Source organism: Mesocricetus auratus, unplaced genomic scaffold (assembly GCF_017639785.1).
Source record: "Mesocricetus auratus isolate SY011 unplaced genomic scaffold, BCM_Maur_2.0 Super-Scaffold_15014, whole genome shotgun sequence".
Classification (NCBI taxonomy): Eukaryota; Metazoa; Chordata; class Mammalia; order Rodentia; family Cricetidae; genus Mesocricetus; species Mesocricetus auratus.
In genome coordinates, this window is record NW_024429186.1 from 10,804,937 (window position 1) to 10,824,647 (window position 19,711).

General features: G+C 46.1%; 1 protein-coding gene across 3 annotated transcripts in view; it reads right to left on the reverse strand.

Moving 5' to 3' along the window:
* Evl (Enah/Vasp-like) overlaps nt 1-19,711 on the reverse strand; it is a 139,169-nt gene that overhangs the window by 65,200 nt on the left and 54,258 nt on the right. The window contains exon 1 of one of the 3 annotated variants that reach the window (XM_040742506.1): nt 3,144-3,293. The exons of the other annotated variants lie outside the window; for them this stretch is intronic. Within the exon in view, the coding sequence (XP_040598440.1) occupies nt 3,144-3,154 (11 nt within the window). The 5' untranslated portion in view covers nt 3,155-3,293. Of the gene's footprint in view, nt 1-3,143; nt 3,294-19,711 lie in introns of those variants that run through there. 3 annotated transcript variants of the gene reach the window in all.

A 19,711-nucleotide genomic window follows, 5' to 3' on the forward strand; every position in this document is an offset into this window, starting at 1 on the left:
TGTGTTCTTGGCCCTCATTTTCCCCACAGTCACATGACTCTTTTTCTGACTCTCTGGTCCACCAAATTGCTCTTACCTCAGGGGACTTGCTGTCCCTCTCTGCTAGACCGGTTTTCATTCCTAGGTTTTATGTCTGTCTCATGTGACCACTGCAGGGTTAAAGGAAATGTTCCCACTGAGGAGACAGGGTGGCGGCCCACCATTCTCTCCAGCTGCTCTGTTTCTAGCTGTCTTTGCTGATTGCTTAACTGTTGCCTGTCCTTCGTCTGCTCCTGGTAAAACTCTCTCGCTGGCAGCTACGGTAGCCCTGGCTGACTGATATCTGCTATGGCCCATTTGAAAGCAATCCGTCCTGTGTGTCAGCGTTCTCTAAGAGGCCACTTTCTCCCAACAGCCCCAACTTCTCAACCACAGATGCTCACGCCATCTCTGTTTTTGAGACAGTTCACTAAATTGCTCACTCTGTGGACCAGGTTGGCCTCGAACTCACAGCACCCTTCTCGCCTCAGTCTTTCAAGTGCTAGGATTATGGGAATGTGGCATTATACTCGCCTACATATTGTCTGTGTTGCACTGTCCTATGCAGAGTGTCTCCCCACTCCTTCATAGCTCTTATCCCTCTGGTCTGAGGGATGGGTCTGAGGCTGGAGGTCAGCTCTTCCTCTAAGGCAGTACAGCATCCAGGAGACCCACATTCCAGGCTTGGATCTACGGCTCCAGCTACTCTTCTGGTGCAGCCCTTTCTTCTCTTGGTTTATTTCTTTTTTTTTTTTTCTCTTGGTTTATTTCTTTATGAGGAAGAAACGTATTTGTGAGTAATGTTTGTGAAGGAGTCCAAGAATGTTGTCCTGTAGTTTGTGACACTGGTGTGTAGACAACTTCTAGCTTCAGGGAATAGCAAATGTGTAAGAGGAGCTTATCCCTGACCCTTCTGTCCACTGACAGCAAATCCCTTAGAAAGAATGCAATGGTCACGACAATTCCTAGAGGGACATGTGCTGTGTCACAGGAGGAAGCTACACACGCCCAAACAGCATGTTACTCACTCAGCGGAGGGCCCATTCCTCTCCCTAGATGGACTGTCTACACGGACAGGACAACGACCTCTGGAGTTCTCTGGGCATTGGGCGCCTCCTTTGCCTTCATGTGATGCTCCTGTCACAACACATCTTCATGCCATTTTCCTACCGCTCCGTCATTGTTCTACTGCAGAGGCTCATCAGGACTGCTGTGAGACACTGTCTGTGTCTTGACAAGTGTGCAAGAGAATCAAGCTCCTGTCTCTGACTAGGTGCTCAGAAAGGGGTGCCTGATCCAGAAGTGGCCTTGGTGACAAGAAGCCCTCTGTGGATGTCAGGGTAAGTGGGGAATCTAGATGCTATCGTATCTCACATGGACAGTCCAATGTCAAGTCATGAGCCTATTTGCATGACAAGCACACACAACCTTGATGAGGAAGAGAGACACCAGAAAACCCGGCCTTTGTCTTCCTTTTGGCCTCTAACTCACTGCAGACAAGTCTTGCCCAACTCCAGGTCTCCAAAGCTAGAACTGAGACTTGAGACTCATCAACCTTACAGCAGTACGACACAAGGGGCTTTTCTTAGCACAAGGCGGGGAGTGCACACGGAGCACAGAGCAGTTATTCTGACTGGAGTGGAAAGTTCAAGGCCTGACACTCTGCTGCCCTGGACCTGCAGCCACTGTCTCCAGGGTGCTTTCCAGCTGCAACTTCTCCAGTGTCTAAGGGTTAAAGGCCTTTAAAAACTCTCGGTGCCTTCTCCCTGTTTCCTCCTGGTACTATTTTCTACCACCAGTAACCCACAGTAAGCTTCCTCAATGTAACTTACAACTGAAAATATCATACCTCTGAATGGAAAGCATTCTGTTTTTCACAGCTCCATGCAAAACAACAACAACAACAACAAAACCCCGTGAAAGCTACAGAAAAATTACTAAAATGACAAAAAAAAAAACAAAAACAAAAAAAACTGGCTGCAAAGATGGAGGGATAAAGTCATCAAAACTTAAGCAACAAACCAGCGTCTCACCGGCCTAGCTGGGCAGCAGCTCCTCAGCAGAGGCTAACAGGAGGGGCCGCTGGCAGGCAGGCTGTACCCACTGCCGCACTCGTTCACTAGGCGCTCACTACTAAACGTGTTTCAAGAGCTGGGATGAGGCTCTCTGAGTAAGCTCCAGGCCTGGTTGTTCTTCAGTCAGGTGGGCCTTGGGGAAGTGCCACAGCCTTTCAGAGCCTCAGCATCCTCAGCCACAAGAGAGAAGCAAACACTTTCCTCCTCCATGCAAAGAAGGGCAGAAGAAGACAGGTAGCAGAGTGGCGTTTTGCAAACAATTTATTGGTTTTTTTTCGAGACAGGGTTTCTCAGTGTAGTCCTGGAACTTACTCTGTAGACTGTGCTGGCCTTGAACTCAAGAGATTCTCCTGCTTTCAATCCCAAGTACTTGAATTAAAGATGTGCACCAGCAAACAAATGATTTTTAAAGTGGGGGGTTATTATTATTGTGAAGATACAAGGCTATAATGATTTAAATAAAAGCCCCAAATCTTGGAAGATAAAACTTGGTCCAAGACAAAGGGGCGCTCATGTCCACTCACAATACAACATGGTTTACAGATGATTGGTACTCAACAATGTTCAACATTGTCTACGAGAGCAGAAGCCAAAGGGGGACAAATCTCTCCACAGGTCATAGCATATGCAGTTTCTAATGGAAAAATAACTCAGGTCCTTCATCTTGGTCCAGAGGTACAGCATATAAGCTGCCTCAGGACACCCCGTAAAGAGCCTAAACCCACCACTTGTAGGTACAAGTCAAAACACTCCTCTCAGAGTTCACAAGCCCCTCTACCTTCCCAAGTGGGTGGGCAATTCTGAGTAAGTCTTTTTGACTCAAGGTCATCGGCATCCACAAGCACAGACCACGGACTGGAAAGAGCAGAGGGGCTGAGGTCATTAACTTGCGCTAGGATTTTGCTAAGTCCCTTGCCCTCTGGTTCCAGATGCTCCCATCACTGACTGGTACCCAAGAGGACCAGAGATGGCCCCTACAGAACCTTCAACATTCACAGTCTAGGTTTCCCCTTCACATGCTTCTGTCCCAGTCTGGGTCCCCGTACTTACCCTGGGGCCATGGCTGAATGGAGACTGCACAGGGGACCCTGAGGAGGTTGAGTCCTGTGCTCCACCAGGTTATGTGACTCAGAGGACCACAGACCCTATGAAGACAGCTACGACTTCAGACTATACTTAAAACCAAACAGGAAAAGGAAGCTGAACTAGAGACAAAGGGGAAACAAACCCAAGTGAAAAACTGAAACCTGTGTAGAAAACAGCAAAACAAGAAGCTAACAGCACAGGCCCAGCAGTGTAGGCGGCTGAGAGGGCTGCCGAGGCCCCAGGCTGGCAGTCTCGAGCTCCAAGTTTCCTGTTGAGCGAGAAAAAGAAATAAAGGGGCACGGCTGCTCCTAAGGGGTTGAGGTTTCTGTTACAGACAGAAGGAGAGCACAGGCAGATGCAGAGTTCAGAATGGACATGACTGGCAAACTGAACTGGACCATGTGAGAAGAAAGGGGAGGGGAGAGAGGCCCCGGGGCAAGGAGCCCCAGAGGCCTGGAAGCTAAGAAGCTGTAGTTACAGGGAAGAGCAGCTGGGGAAGGGCTGCCCATCCCCTGGGCTGGAGAGTCTAGGGTCAGGGTGACAGGAACTGGTGATGCTAAGAAAGGCTACGGGACAGTGTCCACTCACATATGTTAATTGGCACCTTACTTAGCTCTTCATCCAGGGTTTGAGAACTAACGAAGCTGGCCAGGAGCTGGGGACAAGGCTGTGGTGATGGCCCACCAGTGACTAGTGGCATTATTGTCTGGTCTAGGCCAGAACTACCACAGAATCTGGGCTGTGGTTTCCACTTGACACAGTGCAGGGTTATGGTAGAGGACTGCCTACAGGACCCAACGAGAAGGTTGCTAGACTCAGAAGTCCTGGCAGGGTCTGAGAGCAGGGGCCTGTACAGTGTGTACAGCTATAACCGACTGCCCATTTGACTCTAGGGTAGAATTTGCATTATTGTGAAAGGATACTGCAGTCAGCAATTCACAGCTTTTGAAAGAACACTGTAGGAACATGGGGGAACCTGGGTTTACTACCAATCAGAGACTCTGGACTTCATTTCCTTAACTGTAACACAGGATGAGTCTTCTGCTTATTCCATGGGTTTCTTTAACTTAGCAGAAAGCTCATGAAAAGCCATGCGCTGGGCTAGAAACAGAAAACCAAGAGCTGGAAGAAGGGGTTAGCCTTGTCTTTAGATGGTGTTTACAGTCCTACAGTTTGGTGTGGTCGACACTCCCGCAAAGCCAGCACTCAGGAGGCTCAGGGGTCTGAGGCTAGCCTGAGATCTACCCTGAGACCCTATGTAAAAGGAAAGAAGGGCTGGGTCACAGTGGATAGATGGATGTACGGACAAATAGATGACCGAAATATTACTGCAACAATGGGAGATAGCTGTGTGGAGGGCAGCATAAAGGGCTTGTGCCAATTGGAGACACGAACACCCTTTGAACATTGAAAATGCATTTTCAGAGGCATTAAAGACCTACATTTCCTGTTGAGCACATGTCAGCTGCAAACCATGTTTTTGACTTGTGGTTTTGGTTTTTGCTGGTTGAAGTATTTGCTGTTTTCCCTTGTGAGTTTTTCTTTTTATCTGAGGATTATTTGGAAGTGTGTTATTTACTTTTGTTTTGTTTCTTGCTCTGTCGCCATTTACTTAGCTCTACTGTGGTCAGAGCATGTGCTTCATATGACTTCTTCGGTATTTCCAGGTATGAATTCGATTGTTTTAACCTGTATAGAGACATTTAGAATCCAGCATATAGTTCAGCTCGGTGAACATACCATGGTCACAAGATGGAGTGTGTTCTCCCCAATGTCAGTTAGGTCATGGTGGTTAACAGTTGCTGAACTTCTGTGTACTTACTATTCTCTCTAAACATTTTATCAACTGCTGAGAGAAAGGCCTTAAAGTCTCTAAGAGGCTTAAGGGTGGCTATGTTTCTCTCCATCTTCAGTTCTGATAATACTTATACATCTTGGAGTTTTTATTGAGAACACTGCCTATTTTGTATTCTTTATTGCTACTACTGTAATAAACAACCACAAACGTAGTGGCTTACAGCAATAAAAATGCATTATTTATAACTCTGTAGGGTAACAGTAGGTCAGAAGTCCACCATGGATCAGACCTTCAACACAGATCTCACTGGGCTAAATTAAGATAGTGGAAACGCCACACTTCCTTCTTGAGGCTTGGCAGGAGAATTGGCCCCTTCCCTTCCCCATCTCCTACATAATACCCACATTCCTTGGTCCATGGCCACTACATCTTTAAAGCGTACAATACCTCATTCTGGCCCTTCTTCCAAAGAAACCTTTCTGTCTGTTCTTTTGATTTTTGCTGGCCTCCAGTTCTATTCAGACAAGAATGACCTTGATCTTTTGATCCTGTTTCTACTTCCCAGGTGCTAGTATCACAAACATTAACCACCAAGTCCAGCAAGTTCCATAGTTTTTTTTTTTTTCTTTTGTGTGTATGTACCTATGGTCAGAGGCTGACACAGATGTCTTCTTCAATCACTCTCCACTTCAGCTTTTGAGACAGGCCTCCAGGGGCTTCTTGTAAGGAATCTGACCCTGTCACACACTGCCTGGCTTCAGTGTGTGGCAGGGTCAGATTTGGTACCATCCTATCTCGTACCTCCAGCTATGGTCTGGATGTAGCTTGGCTGTGCCTTGAAGACTGACCTCAGGAAACACTTCTCTAGGTGTTTATCCAGCAGGGATCCCCTGTAGACACTCTTACTTTGGGCTGTCTCCTGTCAAATAAATTCACATTTTCACAAGTTGGGGCTTTTGGTGGCTCAGGTCTCCTCAGGGAACCTTTCCTATGAGTCCTATGAAACATGCGGTTCCTACATAATAACTGCAGCTGCATCTCCACCACCTTGTCAGCAACCTTGACTCGTTCATGGTTCCCTCCTCTGCTAGTGCACACGTGCGTGTTTCTAGTCCACTAGCTGCTCTCATTGTAGACCTGAGCAACGGCACTGCCGCAAGATGAGTGGCTCTGCTGCTTTGAAATGTCCTTTGCCAAACAAACGAGTTCATTGCCCACCCCCAAAAGACAGGGTCTCACTAGGCAGCCCTGGATGGCTTGGAACCTACTATGCAGACCAGGCTAGCCTCAAAATCACAGAGATCGACTTGCCTCTATCTCCTGCATTCTGAGATTAAAGGTGTAAGGCAGCAGGTCTGGGAACCTATTGCTTTGGAATGTAGCCTTATTCAAGTTCTCAGGGCACAGGCAGAGTACAGGCACACATGTTCTCCAGGGTATCATGTGAATGGACTTTAACCCAGGCCCTGACAACGTCCTTGTTCCACTCAGAACCTTATGAGCCAGGCCTCTACTGTCTGCATTTCTTTGATGTTGTTGTGTGTGTTGTACGTGTGTGTGTGTGTGTGTGTGTGTGTGTCTGTGTGTGTGTGTCTGTGTGAGCATGTAAGTGACGGTGCACTTGTGCACCCGTGGAGGCCAGAGATCAATACTGGGTATTGTCTGTCTACTTTCCATTTTCCCTCTTGTCCTTCACTGACCCTGGAAGTCATCATTTGGCCAACGAGCTACAGGGATCAATCTTGCCTCCTTTTCAACCACTACGATGGGGTCACAGATGCATGCTGTCATGCCTGCCAGAGATCTGAACTCAACGTAGGTCCTTAAGCTTGCACGGCAGGCACTTTCCAATGCCAGTTTCCTGTGTGGGTTATGTGTCTTGTCGCTGTGACGAAACCACAAGGAAAGGCTTGAAGGGATCCAACCAGGTGTGGTGGCACACACTTTTAATCCCAGGACTTGTGAGGCAGTGGTAGGTGGATCTCTGTGATTTCAAGGTCAGCCTGGTCTACAGAGTGAGCCCCTGTCAAATACATGAACAAACAAAGGGAGAAAGTTTTTGTGGCAGGAAAGGCAGGAGTATTAGGTATCTGGCCACATTGTGTCAGCAGCCAAGAAGCAGAAAACAGACAAGCAGTGGGGCTGGGGGACAAGACCTCAAGGCCCACCTTCAGTGACATACTTCCCCCAGTGAGGCTCTGCCTCCTAAAGGTTTCACAGCCTTTTCAAACCCAGCTGGGGGACTGTAGACTCAAACATACTAGCCTAAGGAGACTTTTTACGTCAGAGCACAGTGGGCCTCTTGGCTCAGGCTGAGGCTGGGAACCCTTATATGACCTCCAGCATCACACTTGGGTGCTCAGCTCTGCAGAGGGCACCCTGAGCAGGGCTCCCTGGAGAGCACCGTACACACAGGCAGCCCCGAGGGTACACACACAGGCAGCCCCGAGGCAACAGCTCAGGTGAGGCCTTACACACAACTCAGATGTCTTGTCAGACCACAGAGCTTCCTCGTCCTCCAGTCCTCACCAAGTCTAACTGCGTGTAACCTGGGATTCCAGGGTCAGCTTCCTGTGGTCTCTCTAGCTTAGGTGCCACCTTTTTCCCTAAGACAGAAAAGCAAACAGAGGCAAATGGCTCTGGCCACTGGGTTTATCACGCTATTTCTTCTCAAGAATCAGAGTCCTAGGTTGTCATGTTTAGCAACCAGGATTTGGTATTCTGTGAGCTTCAGTACCCAGTGTTTGTTCATTTTATAGTTTTTTTTTTTTTTTTTTTTTGGTTTTTCGAGACAAGGTTTCTCTGTATTGCTTTGGAGCCTGTCCTGGAACTCGCTCTGTAGACCAGGCTGGCCTCGAACTCACAGAGATCCGCCTGCCTCTGCCTCCCGAGTGCTGGGATTAAAGGCGTGCACCACCAACCATTACAGCTGTTTTTAAAGTAAGTCATTACCGTCACTTCGTCAAGGACAGAGGCAGAATTGGTGATGGTTACTACACTAGCAGAGGCTTTTTTTTCCATTTCCTGCAGATGCTGGCCTATGTGTAAGTATCACCGTGAGAAAGTGCCTTTCAGTTTCTGCCCCCACTCCCTGTCCTTCACAGCGTGCTACTATCTTTTCTGGTTCCAGTCAGCAGGTAGCTAGGAGTGAGCCTTTCGGGAGGTCTTTTAACTCAACCCTAGCGTTTTAATAACACACTTAGCAGAACTATGGGAAGTAGCAAGGAAGGATACAGGCCCTGGCCTGAGCTTGCTTTATGCAGAACTCACTGGTTATCATCCCCATCCTCAGCTCTGGCTTCCTCATCTGTACTGAAAGGAGAGGCTTTAGTAAGCATCTACGGATGAGGCCTTGAGAGCTTACCACCAAGCCTGACGCCTGAGGAGGAGAGAGCTGACTCTGGCAGGCTGTCCTCTGACCCCACGTGCACTCTGTGTCACGTGTGCCCCCTTCCCACACACAAAACAACCAAACCAACCAGCAAAACATACAATAACATGCCCTAGGTCAGTCACGCTAAGACAACAAAACGGTTGGGAAAATGGGACAGGGATGTTGGCACTAAAGAAGCAGTTTAGTGAGGAAGAAAGCCATCCTGTTGGAAGAAACAGCTTATGATACCATGAGCCCAGCTCAGCACCAGTGCAGAGCTTAGGGTACCTAAGGTACCTTGCAGGCTTAGGGCAAATGGTGACTGCACCAAGGAACATACGAATGGATCAAGAGGAAAGACAGCAACACCTGCAGCAGATAGACCAACGCTTCTGGCTCTGGCATGTCAGCAGAAACATCCACTGGACCTGCAAGAGGTACTTCCCACATTGCTGGATTCCAAAGGACTTGGAGTCTGTTAAAACAAGCCAGGGGCTAACCCCAAAGTCAGGAACACCCTTACTTAGGAAGCCCCCAAGAGAGGCTGGCAAGCAGGCTAAGTACTGTTCATCTCACCCCAGTGCACTGCACATAAACCTTGTATCAGGCCCCCAGAACCTACCACAACTGACGCCACATTAGAGATACCAATGCACTGACTTAACAGCCCAGCATATAGACCCCAATGCCTGCCAAAACGAGAACAGAGATCTAACTCAGCATGTCCATAGTTCTGGGAAAGTCCCTAAATATACTAACTTTACTGTTTGGCTTCTGTAGCTCTGCTTATTGGCAACTGCGAACCAGGATATGGCTTGTGTGCATAAAAAGCCAAGACTTGTAAGGCTCATGGTTACACAACTTGGGCAAGTTCTCTGTGTGGTCCAGACTTTCAACTGGCTTCAAGAATCTGTCTTCTCTGAAGAAGTAACCTCACAAGCATCATGTTTGTCACCTCCATGTCACTATGATGAAATGCCCGGACACCCACTACTGAAGAGACTGAGCTCATGCTAAGATCAGACAGTCTAAGATGACAGCCCCATGCTCCGGGCCTCTGGTAACGGTGCACACAATGACAGAACCAGATGGCAGAGCAAAGGGCTTAAAACGCTGGCCAGGAAGCCCATACAGTGAGAGTTATGATCCCTCCACACTTTCCTGGATGTGTCTCTTGTGACCTCTAATGACCTCGTCATAAAGTCCCACAACCTTCAACACCACCACTCTGGGATGTCAATTTTGGACACTCAGTCCTTTGGGACAGCAAAAGGGACTCAGATCGATAGTACAGGAGATAAGTCTTCTTGTAGAACTGGCACTTCGTCTGTAGTGAACGCAGAGTATTCTGAAAAGAAAGCAGAGGGCCTTGGAGTAAGGAGGGCAGAGAAATCACCCCAAATCTGCTACCATCTCCAACTTGATGAAGTTGCATTAACAGTGTGCACTGGGCCTTTTAATGTAATGTGTTATTTGTGCTGTCATTATCTGAGTGAGTCTTCAGAGACTCAACTATGCCTTCAAAAACCAAAATGGAAACTGGACTGCTGGAGATTCTTGTAATTTCTTTTTTGTTTCTTTGGGTTTTGTTGTCATTGTTTGTTTTTCAAGACAAGATTTCGCTGTGTAGCCCTGGCTGTCCTGGAACTAGTTCTGTAGACCAGGCTGGCCTCAAACTCACAAAGTTCCCTGCCTGTCTCTGCCTTCTGAGTATTGGGATTAAAGGCGTGCACCACCAGCACTTAAGCCAACTCTTCTATTTTCAGTGACTGCCTTCTAGGTTTCTAACAAGGTTTACACTTAAATAACACAGCTAGTCAACTGTGCTCACTCACACAGCACAGCTGCTGCTCTCGCTGTAGGCCCTGCCTGAACAGACCAGCTCTGTGAAGACCAGCTTATCACACACCTCCCAAAAATGCAAAGACCCAAATTCACAAGTATCCACCCACAGCCTGGAGCTCACCCTCACATGCTTTCTCTCTTAAACTACTGGGCTTGGAAAACAAAGTATAAACAGCCAGAAAAGGACACTTGAGCAATTCTGTAGTGGAAATGCAACCTGTCTCTTCAGCTACCTATGATTCAATACTTGCATGAGGATGCTGCTTGGATCTTTCTTTACATACAACCTTCATAGTCACGAACTGTCACAGACAAGGTAAAGCCCAGTCACTAGGCTTCCATGCCTTCACACCTAGCCATCCTCCCTCCAGAAATTAGCCTCCATCTATCTGCAATCAAAACTGGGCTTGCCTTCCAAGACTCAACTTACACACTTTACCTCATGAACAGTGTTTTCTGAGCAGAATGCAGAGAAACATCCCAGGCATGGCATCATCCACTTACTTCTCCAAGAATGATGCCCTTTGATTTAGTCACCTTTTATTAACAGTTTGCTCTGGCACAGCTCTTGATACACAACACAAGTTCAGAATCTTAGTTAGGCTCTTCTGCAGGAAGGACTGGGACTCAAGAAGTACATACGTCACTAGTCATACAGACAAGGACAGACATGGAAAAGGAGGGCTGAGCCTACGGCATCTCAGGGCAGCCCCCCTTAGGGACTTCCTTCCTAGCCAAGCTCCTGCTAAACTCATTGCAGCATAAGCAGGTATGACTAGCTATGTCAACTGAATGTCCAAGGACATAATGATAAACTCTCAGGAGAAGTCATATCATGAAGGAAAGACTTAAAAGGAAACAGAGCAGTGACCTCAACCATGAAAAGCAGAACTTTCAAATGCAACAGGCATGACAAATGCCTTTGGAGAGAAGGAAAGTTACTTAAACCATTAAGTGGGGAAAAGCAACAAGGAACAAACAAGAACCAACCAACTTTTAGCCTTCACAGAGTTCAAGAGGTTCAGCAGTCTAGGCAGTGATTAGAAAAATAACAAAACACCCAGATAGGTTCAAAGAACTGACAAAGACAAGAGAGGAAAAGAGCCCAGAGAGAGCAGGAGCAGAAACATTGATATCTCTATGAAAGTCATTTTGGAAGGAAAGAAAAATAGATAAAATATTTTTACAAATAATGACAGAATTATGCAGAATTCCAGAGCAATGTAAAGGCTCACATCAGAGTACAAATACAGTTAGGAAAAGAGATAAGTGTACACATGTATTCACATAAACACAGAGTATGTTTAAGAACATTAAAGAAAAGAGGAAATTATAAAAGCTTTCCATGGAAAACCGAACCACTGGCAGAAGAACAAAACCCAGAGTAACTTTTATACCCAGTGGCAGTGAGGCAGTTAGACAGAATCTTCAGCATTGGAGGAAAAAGCTCACACTTCATAGCTAGATGGGATATTGTTTATTTTGTTGTTGCTTATGTATTATTTGTTAATATATTTTTCCTTTTTTTGGTTTTTCAAGACAGGGTTTCTATGTGTAGCTTTGTACCAGGCTGGTCTCCAACTCACAGAGATCTGACTTCCTCTGTCTCCCAAGTGATGGGATTAAAGATGTATGTCACCACTGCACAGCTTGTAGGTATATGTGTCATTTTAAAATAATCGTATTGGTGTTTTGCCTTCATGTATATCTGTGTACCACATAACATACTTTGTGCCTGGTGAGGCAAGAAGAGGGCTTTGGAACTGGAGTTAGAGATAACTGTGGGTGGCCATGTAGGTGCTAGGAATTGAACTTGGGTCCTCTGGAAAAGCAGCCGCTGAGCCATCCCTCCAGTCTCTTATATTTTAAGTCAAGGTTGTTGGGAAGTTCTGCCCAGTCCTGCTCTTTTCATTTTAGACCCCACCGCTGAGAAAGCCAGCCATCAGCAGCTCCTCCTCTGAGATGCTCAAGACCATACCTACTAGGTATTTAAGGCGTGGTCCCAATCTGCAGGTGGTTCTCCCTCGTGGCTTTCCCCCCACCCCAAGACCTGGAAGTTGCTTTTCTCATTAAACCTAGACTTTTAATTCGACTTGGTTTGATTGGCTGAGTTGGTGGAGAGATTTAATATTGGGGTACAGAAACCTTACAAAGGTCTCTGTAGGTGCTTAGGCTGCCTTCCATATCATGATCATTGGTCTCCTAAGTGCTGAGTTTAAGAGTGGGCCACAATACTTGCTTAGTGAAGTTTCTTATTACCTAAGGGCTAAGTTTCAATATGCAACAATAATTAATGACCCTTTTAAAGGAAGCATAGTTACAACTTTAGAACAAAAAATTGAAGTCACAGTATATTTTGTCTATGTATGGGGTGTCTGCAAGGAACAGAAGACAGCAAGAGTACATTCAAGGGTAAGGGTATGTCACAGAAATTGGGGATCTGTTCTTTTTAAAGATTATTTGTTTATTATGTATACAGTATTCTGCCAGCATGTATGCCTACATGCCAGAAGATTGTGCCAGATCTCATTACAGATGGTTATGAGCCACCATGTGGTGCTGGGAATTGAACTCAGGTCCTCTGCAAGAGAAGTCAGTGCTCTTAACCTCTGAGCCATTTCTCCAGCAAAACTGGGAACTTTTGAGCCAATGGGAAAGACAAATTGAAACAAAGGGTGTAGCTTTCTCACCCTGGCCAGAGGAGGAAGCTCCAACAAGTTCCCATGGCTGTAGTACACGCTGGGATGGCAAAAGCATTTGGTGAACCTAACACACAGCAAGGTTTGCCATAGTAACTGGACACGATTTTCCCAGTACTTCTAAGACCCTTTGCTGTTTGCAACTATGTACTAGGGAGTCTCTGTCTTAGTTACTCTCTAGGTCCCAGCTTCTCAGGGATCAGTCTCGTTACTAAGCCTTTGAAATGTAGCCACTCTGAACGGGAGTGACACAGGTATAAATACATACCAAACTTTCACAAAAGTAATATAGTGTAGCTTACCAGTAATTTTCCTACTGGTCACATGTTCAAATCATAATATTTTGGGCACAAAGTTTAAACACACACTATTACAATTAACTTGATATTTTCATTTTTGTTAATGATGCTATTAATGATTTCCATTCTACATGTGGCTCCCATCTGTGGCTTGTGTATTCTGAGCAAGACACTAACTACTCACAAGTCTGCTTGCCACCAGTGATTCACCAATGAATCCCCATCTTAGACTTTTTAATTCTGTGAATCAAAGGCAAAGCTTTCAAACAGGAGTTCTAAGTTTGACACATACATAAAACAGTTGGCCAAAAATGCATGAGAAAATACACCAACTTCATGTACAGATATCGGCCTCTGCTGCAAAGCTCATTGGGGACTACCCAGTGTGATACTAAGCCTAATAGTGTGATACCCATGCTAAACTCCTGATGAGAACCTCTTCAAAACACACCTACTATGTGTCAGCGTCTTCACATTTATCATCATTATGTTATCTCTAGTAGAGAAAAGCTGAAGCTCAGCGTCACCCCTACCATTCAGCTAGTTAGTAGAGAACACCAAACCGCTATTAACACCATTGACCTGACCTCTGTCCCACAACCTCTGCCCTCTGTTATGTTTGCACCACTCTCTAGTTTACACATTTCTCCAAACACGGTGTGCCATTCATTTTCCAAACTATTCTGCGAATCAGACAGGAACATTCAAATCCTCTTCTTAAAGGAAAGCATCCAATCGCATGGAAGGTCAGGCTCAAGGCTGCCAACGGGAAAGCAGAGCCTTGTACCTAGCAGTGGGGAGGTAAGTAAACATTTTTACATGCTTCTGTGGGGAGAGGGACAGCCCACAAATGCCACAGCACATATGTCATAGTACATGTGTACAGAGGTCAGTTTTCTCTATCCACCATTTGAATTCCAAGGACTGAACTCAGGTAAACAGGCTTGGTAGCAAGTGCCTTACTCTGGTGAGCCATCCCACTGGCTCTAGAACTTTCTTCTTTTAATGCCGATTTTCTTGTAGGCACGGAGTTAAAGGGGACACCAGAAGTGAGACATTTTCTGTTAACAACAGTCACATATACCAACCACAATGTAACTGTTTCTACATACATATTGTGGTACACGGGATATAAATAAAATGCTACAAAAGCACCGTGGATTTCTTGCGCTCCCTTGCTGTGTTATTACACCCACTATTTCTTCTAGTCTTTCACGGCTATTTGTGGTGCAAACAGACTGAACACACATGCAGTGAAGTAATGAGGAGCTGGACAACAATGTGAAGGGACCAGGAAGCCCACGGGAGATCTCATGTTCTGCATAGATGCCTGTCTGATGAGGAGCAGAGAAGAAGGAGCCATTTCTTGTTCCAAAGTTTAAGAAAAACATGGGGGAAAGCATGACAAATAGAACCAGCTCTAGCACAGAGCGAGGCAGGGTGAAGGCAGACCACCGGAGGCTGCTGTGAGTCCACAGGAAGAGGAACCAAACAGCAGATCTGAAGAAGGAAGAGCTCAAAGGGGAAAGAGATGACAGCTGAAGTTCACGATAGAGAGAAAGAAAGAGAAGGGTTTGTTAAAATTTTGTCGTAAGGCAGCACTAGCAACACATTGTGCACTGAGCTGTTTTCCAAGGTTGTCCCAGGGCCAAGACGCAAAGCAGAAAGGGACCAAAACCACCAAGGCCAGCAGCAGCTCGAGGATATGGTCACACAAGGAGAGAGGACAGGCAGCTAGCTCAGAACAGCAAGCCCCTTGGCACCCATCAGTGAAGGGGCGGGGCCTCACCAGGCAGTTTACTGGGACAGTCAGCAGAGTTTTCCTGCCTGTGGTTTATCCAACATTTCAGTAAACCTAGCTCCTGCATCCATCTTGTAAATTTGATTTAAAGTTTTATTTTTTAAGGAAACAATGAAAGTCTACCATAACAGAAAAGCTGGAGGATGTGAGGCTGAGGAAGTATATGAGGAGCCATGTTTAATTCCTACCTACAGGGTTGTCAGTCCCATGGCCAAACTCTGAAAAGCCCTAATGTTCTTCCGAATGTCCTCCTTTCCTTTTGAGTCTCATGCTTATTTGGTGGCCTGGCTAATGGCTCCATTTTCTTCCCACCATTTTTTTCTCTGCAGAAATCGGTTCCACGCCCTGAGGACTCCTGAAGAGTCCATCGGCATTGGGAGAGGTAGAGTATATTCAAGAGTACCCAGAAGGGATCAGTAAGGAACCAATAACCCAGACCTGCCACCTAATTTCTAACCCTTAGGAGGTCAGAATGTCTTCTCTTTAGAGCATAACACAGCGCACACACAGGTGGGGAGGGGTGGGGGATACCTGGGACATACAGGACCCTGAGATGTACCTTAGACCACTGCATCCAACCTATGGCTCTGCTCAGAGTGTCAGGGTGTCTGAAGACTTAATGTTATTCTGTCTGAGTTCTAATACTGTAAGTGGTTTATCATTTCGTATTTAACAAAACCAGCACGGGGATGGTGAGATGGATCTACCAGTAAAGACACTTGCTACCATGCTTGATGATCCAAGTTGGGTCTTGGGAATCATATGGTGAAAGGAGAGGACTGACTTCACTACATTGCCATCTGACTTGCACACGTGCCATGGCTTGCTCGCCCACCAAATAAACAATCAAATAGGTGAAATAAATTAGTTAATTAAAAAGAAAATTGGTCAGGTCTTGTGATGGTTAATATTATCAACTTGTAGATCTAGAATCACCTAGCAGACCAGCCTCCAGTCATGCCAGAGGGATTACCTAGACAAGGTTACCTGTTATGGGAAGAAATTCTGAATGTGGGCAACACCATTCCCTGGACTGGGCTCCTAGACTTTGAATAAAAAGGAGAAACTATAGGGGAGGCCTTACCCTCTCTGAGGAGCAGATGAGAGGTGGGGGGGATAGTTGGAGGAGAGGAGGGGAAACTGGGATTAGCATGTAAAAAATAAATTAATTAAAAAACTTTTTTTAAAAAGGGAGAAACTAGCTGAGTAGTAGCATTCTTACTCTCTGCTTCCTGACTGGATTCAATGTGACCAGCTGTCCTTAGCACCTACTGCCATGACTTCCTCACTGGGATAGGCTATATCCCAAGGCACTATAAGGTCCCTTGCTCCCTTGTTTGTGGTCACAGCATTAGTGGAACTTGCATTTCAGTGCTCAGGAGCCTGAGGCAGTGGATCTGGAGCTCTAGGCCAGCCTGGGCTACACAGTGAGAGCATACCAGCAGGTAGGTTTGACGGGCAATGATATTAAGGTAGCCAAGGAACAAACACTGGGGAAACACGGCCAGTCTTGCTCACCAGGTCATGGCAGCAGTCTTGTTTGGGACTAAGACCTGGCAGCTGAGACTCCATGGTACTAAGACTGAGAGGAGGTGGAGGTCCACCTCCCCTGCAAGCTCAGGCCGTGGCTTCTGCTCTTTGGCTGCAGGTCAGAGAGAATCTACAGCCCAGTAGAGCTGCAAGTTCTGCCCACAAGGGACAGGAGATCAGGTAGCCCCGAACCTGTTGCATTTGCTTGTCTGGGCTTAGTAATTATGGTAACTTCTTAAGATTCTGGGTTTTTCTTTTTCCCTCAAATCTACTGCATAACCAGGATAGAGCTTTGTTTTCTGTTTTTGTTTTAAAGACAGAACTGGTTACTAGTGCTTCTTCTTGCTGTCATGTCTGTGGCATCTCACCCAGGATGGAGGAGGCCAAAGGAAGAACCTACCACCACAGCGGAACCAGAAGAAAGTCTAGACCTGGTCTGCCAACCATGGCCAAGTTCTGGCCCTTTGTAGGTTTGCTTTCTCAACTGCCATCAATATCTAACTTACTGGGCATGGTGTCAATGAAATAGAACTTTTTAACATACAGATCTTGGCTGAGTCAACGGAGGTATATTCTAACTCTGAATGAAGGAAACACACTTACATACCGTGCCTGGGAAACTACACAGTACTTCCCCCACCCACTGGAAGTCCCTCAGGAGACCCTGACACTTCTACTTCAAGGAAGTGAGCATTCAATGCCACTATCACAGCATAATCTGTAGAGCATGCTTCTTGCTGCTCTGAGGCTCTTCACCCGGCCAGTGCTTCCTGGGAGACACTCCTGGGGACACGACATGCATGCTGTGTGCCTTTCCAGTCAGGGTTCACAACAAGCTCCTAGCGGCAGCTCATTATTTTTAAGTGGGAGGGGTGACAGAGGGTGTGGCAAGCACAGAGACAGGAGCGGGCAGAGGAGTGCTAGAGTATGAGAGCAGGGGACTTCCCTCGCTCTTGGCCTGGCTGCACTGCACATCACCCAGGGCTACTTTCTCTGAACACCACCGTCCCTGGCAGGCAGGCAGGCAGGCACCTTCTCTGATGGTCTCTTCTCTGTTCATGAGTGTTCTGGTGCTGTCCTCTGCTCATAGGAACTTGAGTCATGATGGACTAGGGCTCCATCCCCACTACAGCAATTAACCTTATGGGTTTTTTAAATTTGTTTTTGTTTTTCAATGTGCATTGGTGTTTTGCCCACATGGTGTCTGTATGAAGGTGTCAGATCCCCTGGAACTGGAGTTACAGACAGTTGTGAGCTGCCATATGGGTGCTAGGAATTGAACCCTGGGTCCTCTGAGAGAGCAGTCAGTGCTCTTAACTGCTGAGCCATCTCTCCAGCCTTATCTTCCTAAAGGCCTAAATACAGTCAGTCAGTTGGGGCACCAACTTGCTAATTTAAGGAAACACAATTTAGTCTATACTAATGCCACAGGGTGTCTGAGTTCTCTGTTAATCCTAAGACAGAATTGTAACTTTGAAGGTGATCGCCATGGTTACCCCCTCTAGATGTCAGCATAACATAACTCCTGCTGTTTTTCATTTCTCCCACTTTAACATTACTCCAGATTCTCTACATTTTAAGTAACAGAATCTAACAAGAAAAACAGATGGAATTTTTCTTAAGATGAAAAAATTCATGGGTAAGTCTGGCTTAATTAGGGGTAACCGCCTGGGAAGGCTAGTGAAAGCTGCCCTGAGACCACACTTTCTCTGGCCTTTACAGAACTCTCTTCCTTTTCTGTGGGGTTCCCAAGGCTGGAAAAAGGCCCCAGGGCTTTCATTCTTTTGTGAATGGGCCTGACACCATTTCTAATGGTGCTAGTTTGACAGCCCTGTCCTTAAGCCAATTACCCCAGTTAGAGGAATGCATCTCAGGTCTGCGTCATGCATCACCCCTAAGACAGGGTTAAAGGCTCAGGCTGCCAGGAGCCACTAAGGACAGAGGACACCAGGTCCTTACCACCCAGTGCCTTGTCTCTATACAGCTGCTGGACAAACACAGCAGCTGTATAGAGATAACAACACTGTCCTAGCAGACAAATGCATGAGGCAACAACTTATTTCACTGCCTTTTTAAAGTGTCCTTTGTGCCAGACTTTACATATTGCAATGACCTTAAACTCCTATCACTGGTCAGAAGGACAAAGGGCTTAGTGACCAAGGGTGAAAACACTCCCACACACCTCCCTGTCAGTAGAACCGCTCGGGCATGCAAAGGAGCAGCAGGTTTTCCCATCCTTGGTAGTCCTTCAGGCGAGCCAGACTTACCATGGAAACATTTACAGTGATTATTACATCAACAGGACGATACACTAGAAATTCCTTTAAAAATAGAAAAAAAAAAACAACCCAAAAAACAGATGGTCACATCAGAGGGAACGAGCAGAATAAAAAATGAAGATTAAAAAAAAAGCCCAATACACTAGTGAATGAAATTTAACATTTTGGAATTATCCAAAGAAACACTTTCTGCCAGGGACCTGTCAGAAAAACAAAAAGTGACCTGACTTAGAAATCCAAAGGGGAGTGAAATAAAGTGAAGGAAAAACATGATCTCTGATGGAACTCCATTTAACTCCCCAAAACAAAACTAAGCAAAACACAATCAAGAAAGAAATTCTAACTGGGTATGGTGGCACACACCTTTAATCCCAGCACTTGGGAGGCAGAGGCAGGTAGATAGATTTCTGTGAGTTCAAGTTCAGCCTGGTCTACACACATAGCAAGTTCCATGACAGCCACACCCAGAGCTGCTTAATAGAGATACCCTGTCAGGAAAGAAAGAAAGAAGGGAAGGGAAGGGAAGGGAAGGGAAGGAAGGAAGGAAGGAAGGAAGGAAGGAAGGAAGGAAGGAAGGAAGGAAGGAAGGGAGAAAGTCTTATTTAAAAATTTTCAGCTCTAATATACTAGTTAGAGAACCTAAAAAGGTAGAAAAGCAGAATTCACTGTTTCCAATGAATGTCCCAACCTACCCTCTGCTAGGGCTCAAACCCAGGACCTTATTGTTAGGCAAATGCTCTCCACTAAATTGTATCACAAGTCTCAAACTCTAAGGGTCCTTTTAAGAGCTGGAACACCTGTCTTAGCTACTATGACAATGTGAGCTTGGAAAACAAAAATTTTGAAAAAGATCTTGAGCTTTCCTGTTTACAACAAATTTTTGGATATATAATCTAAATGATGCATAC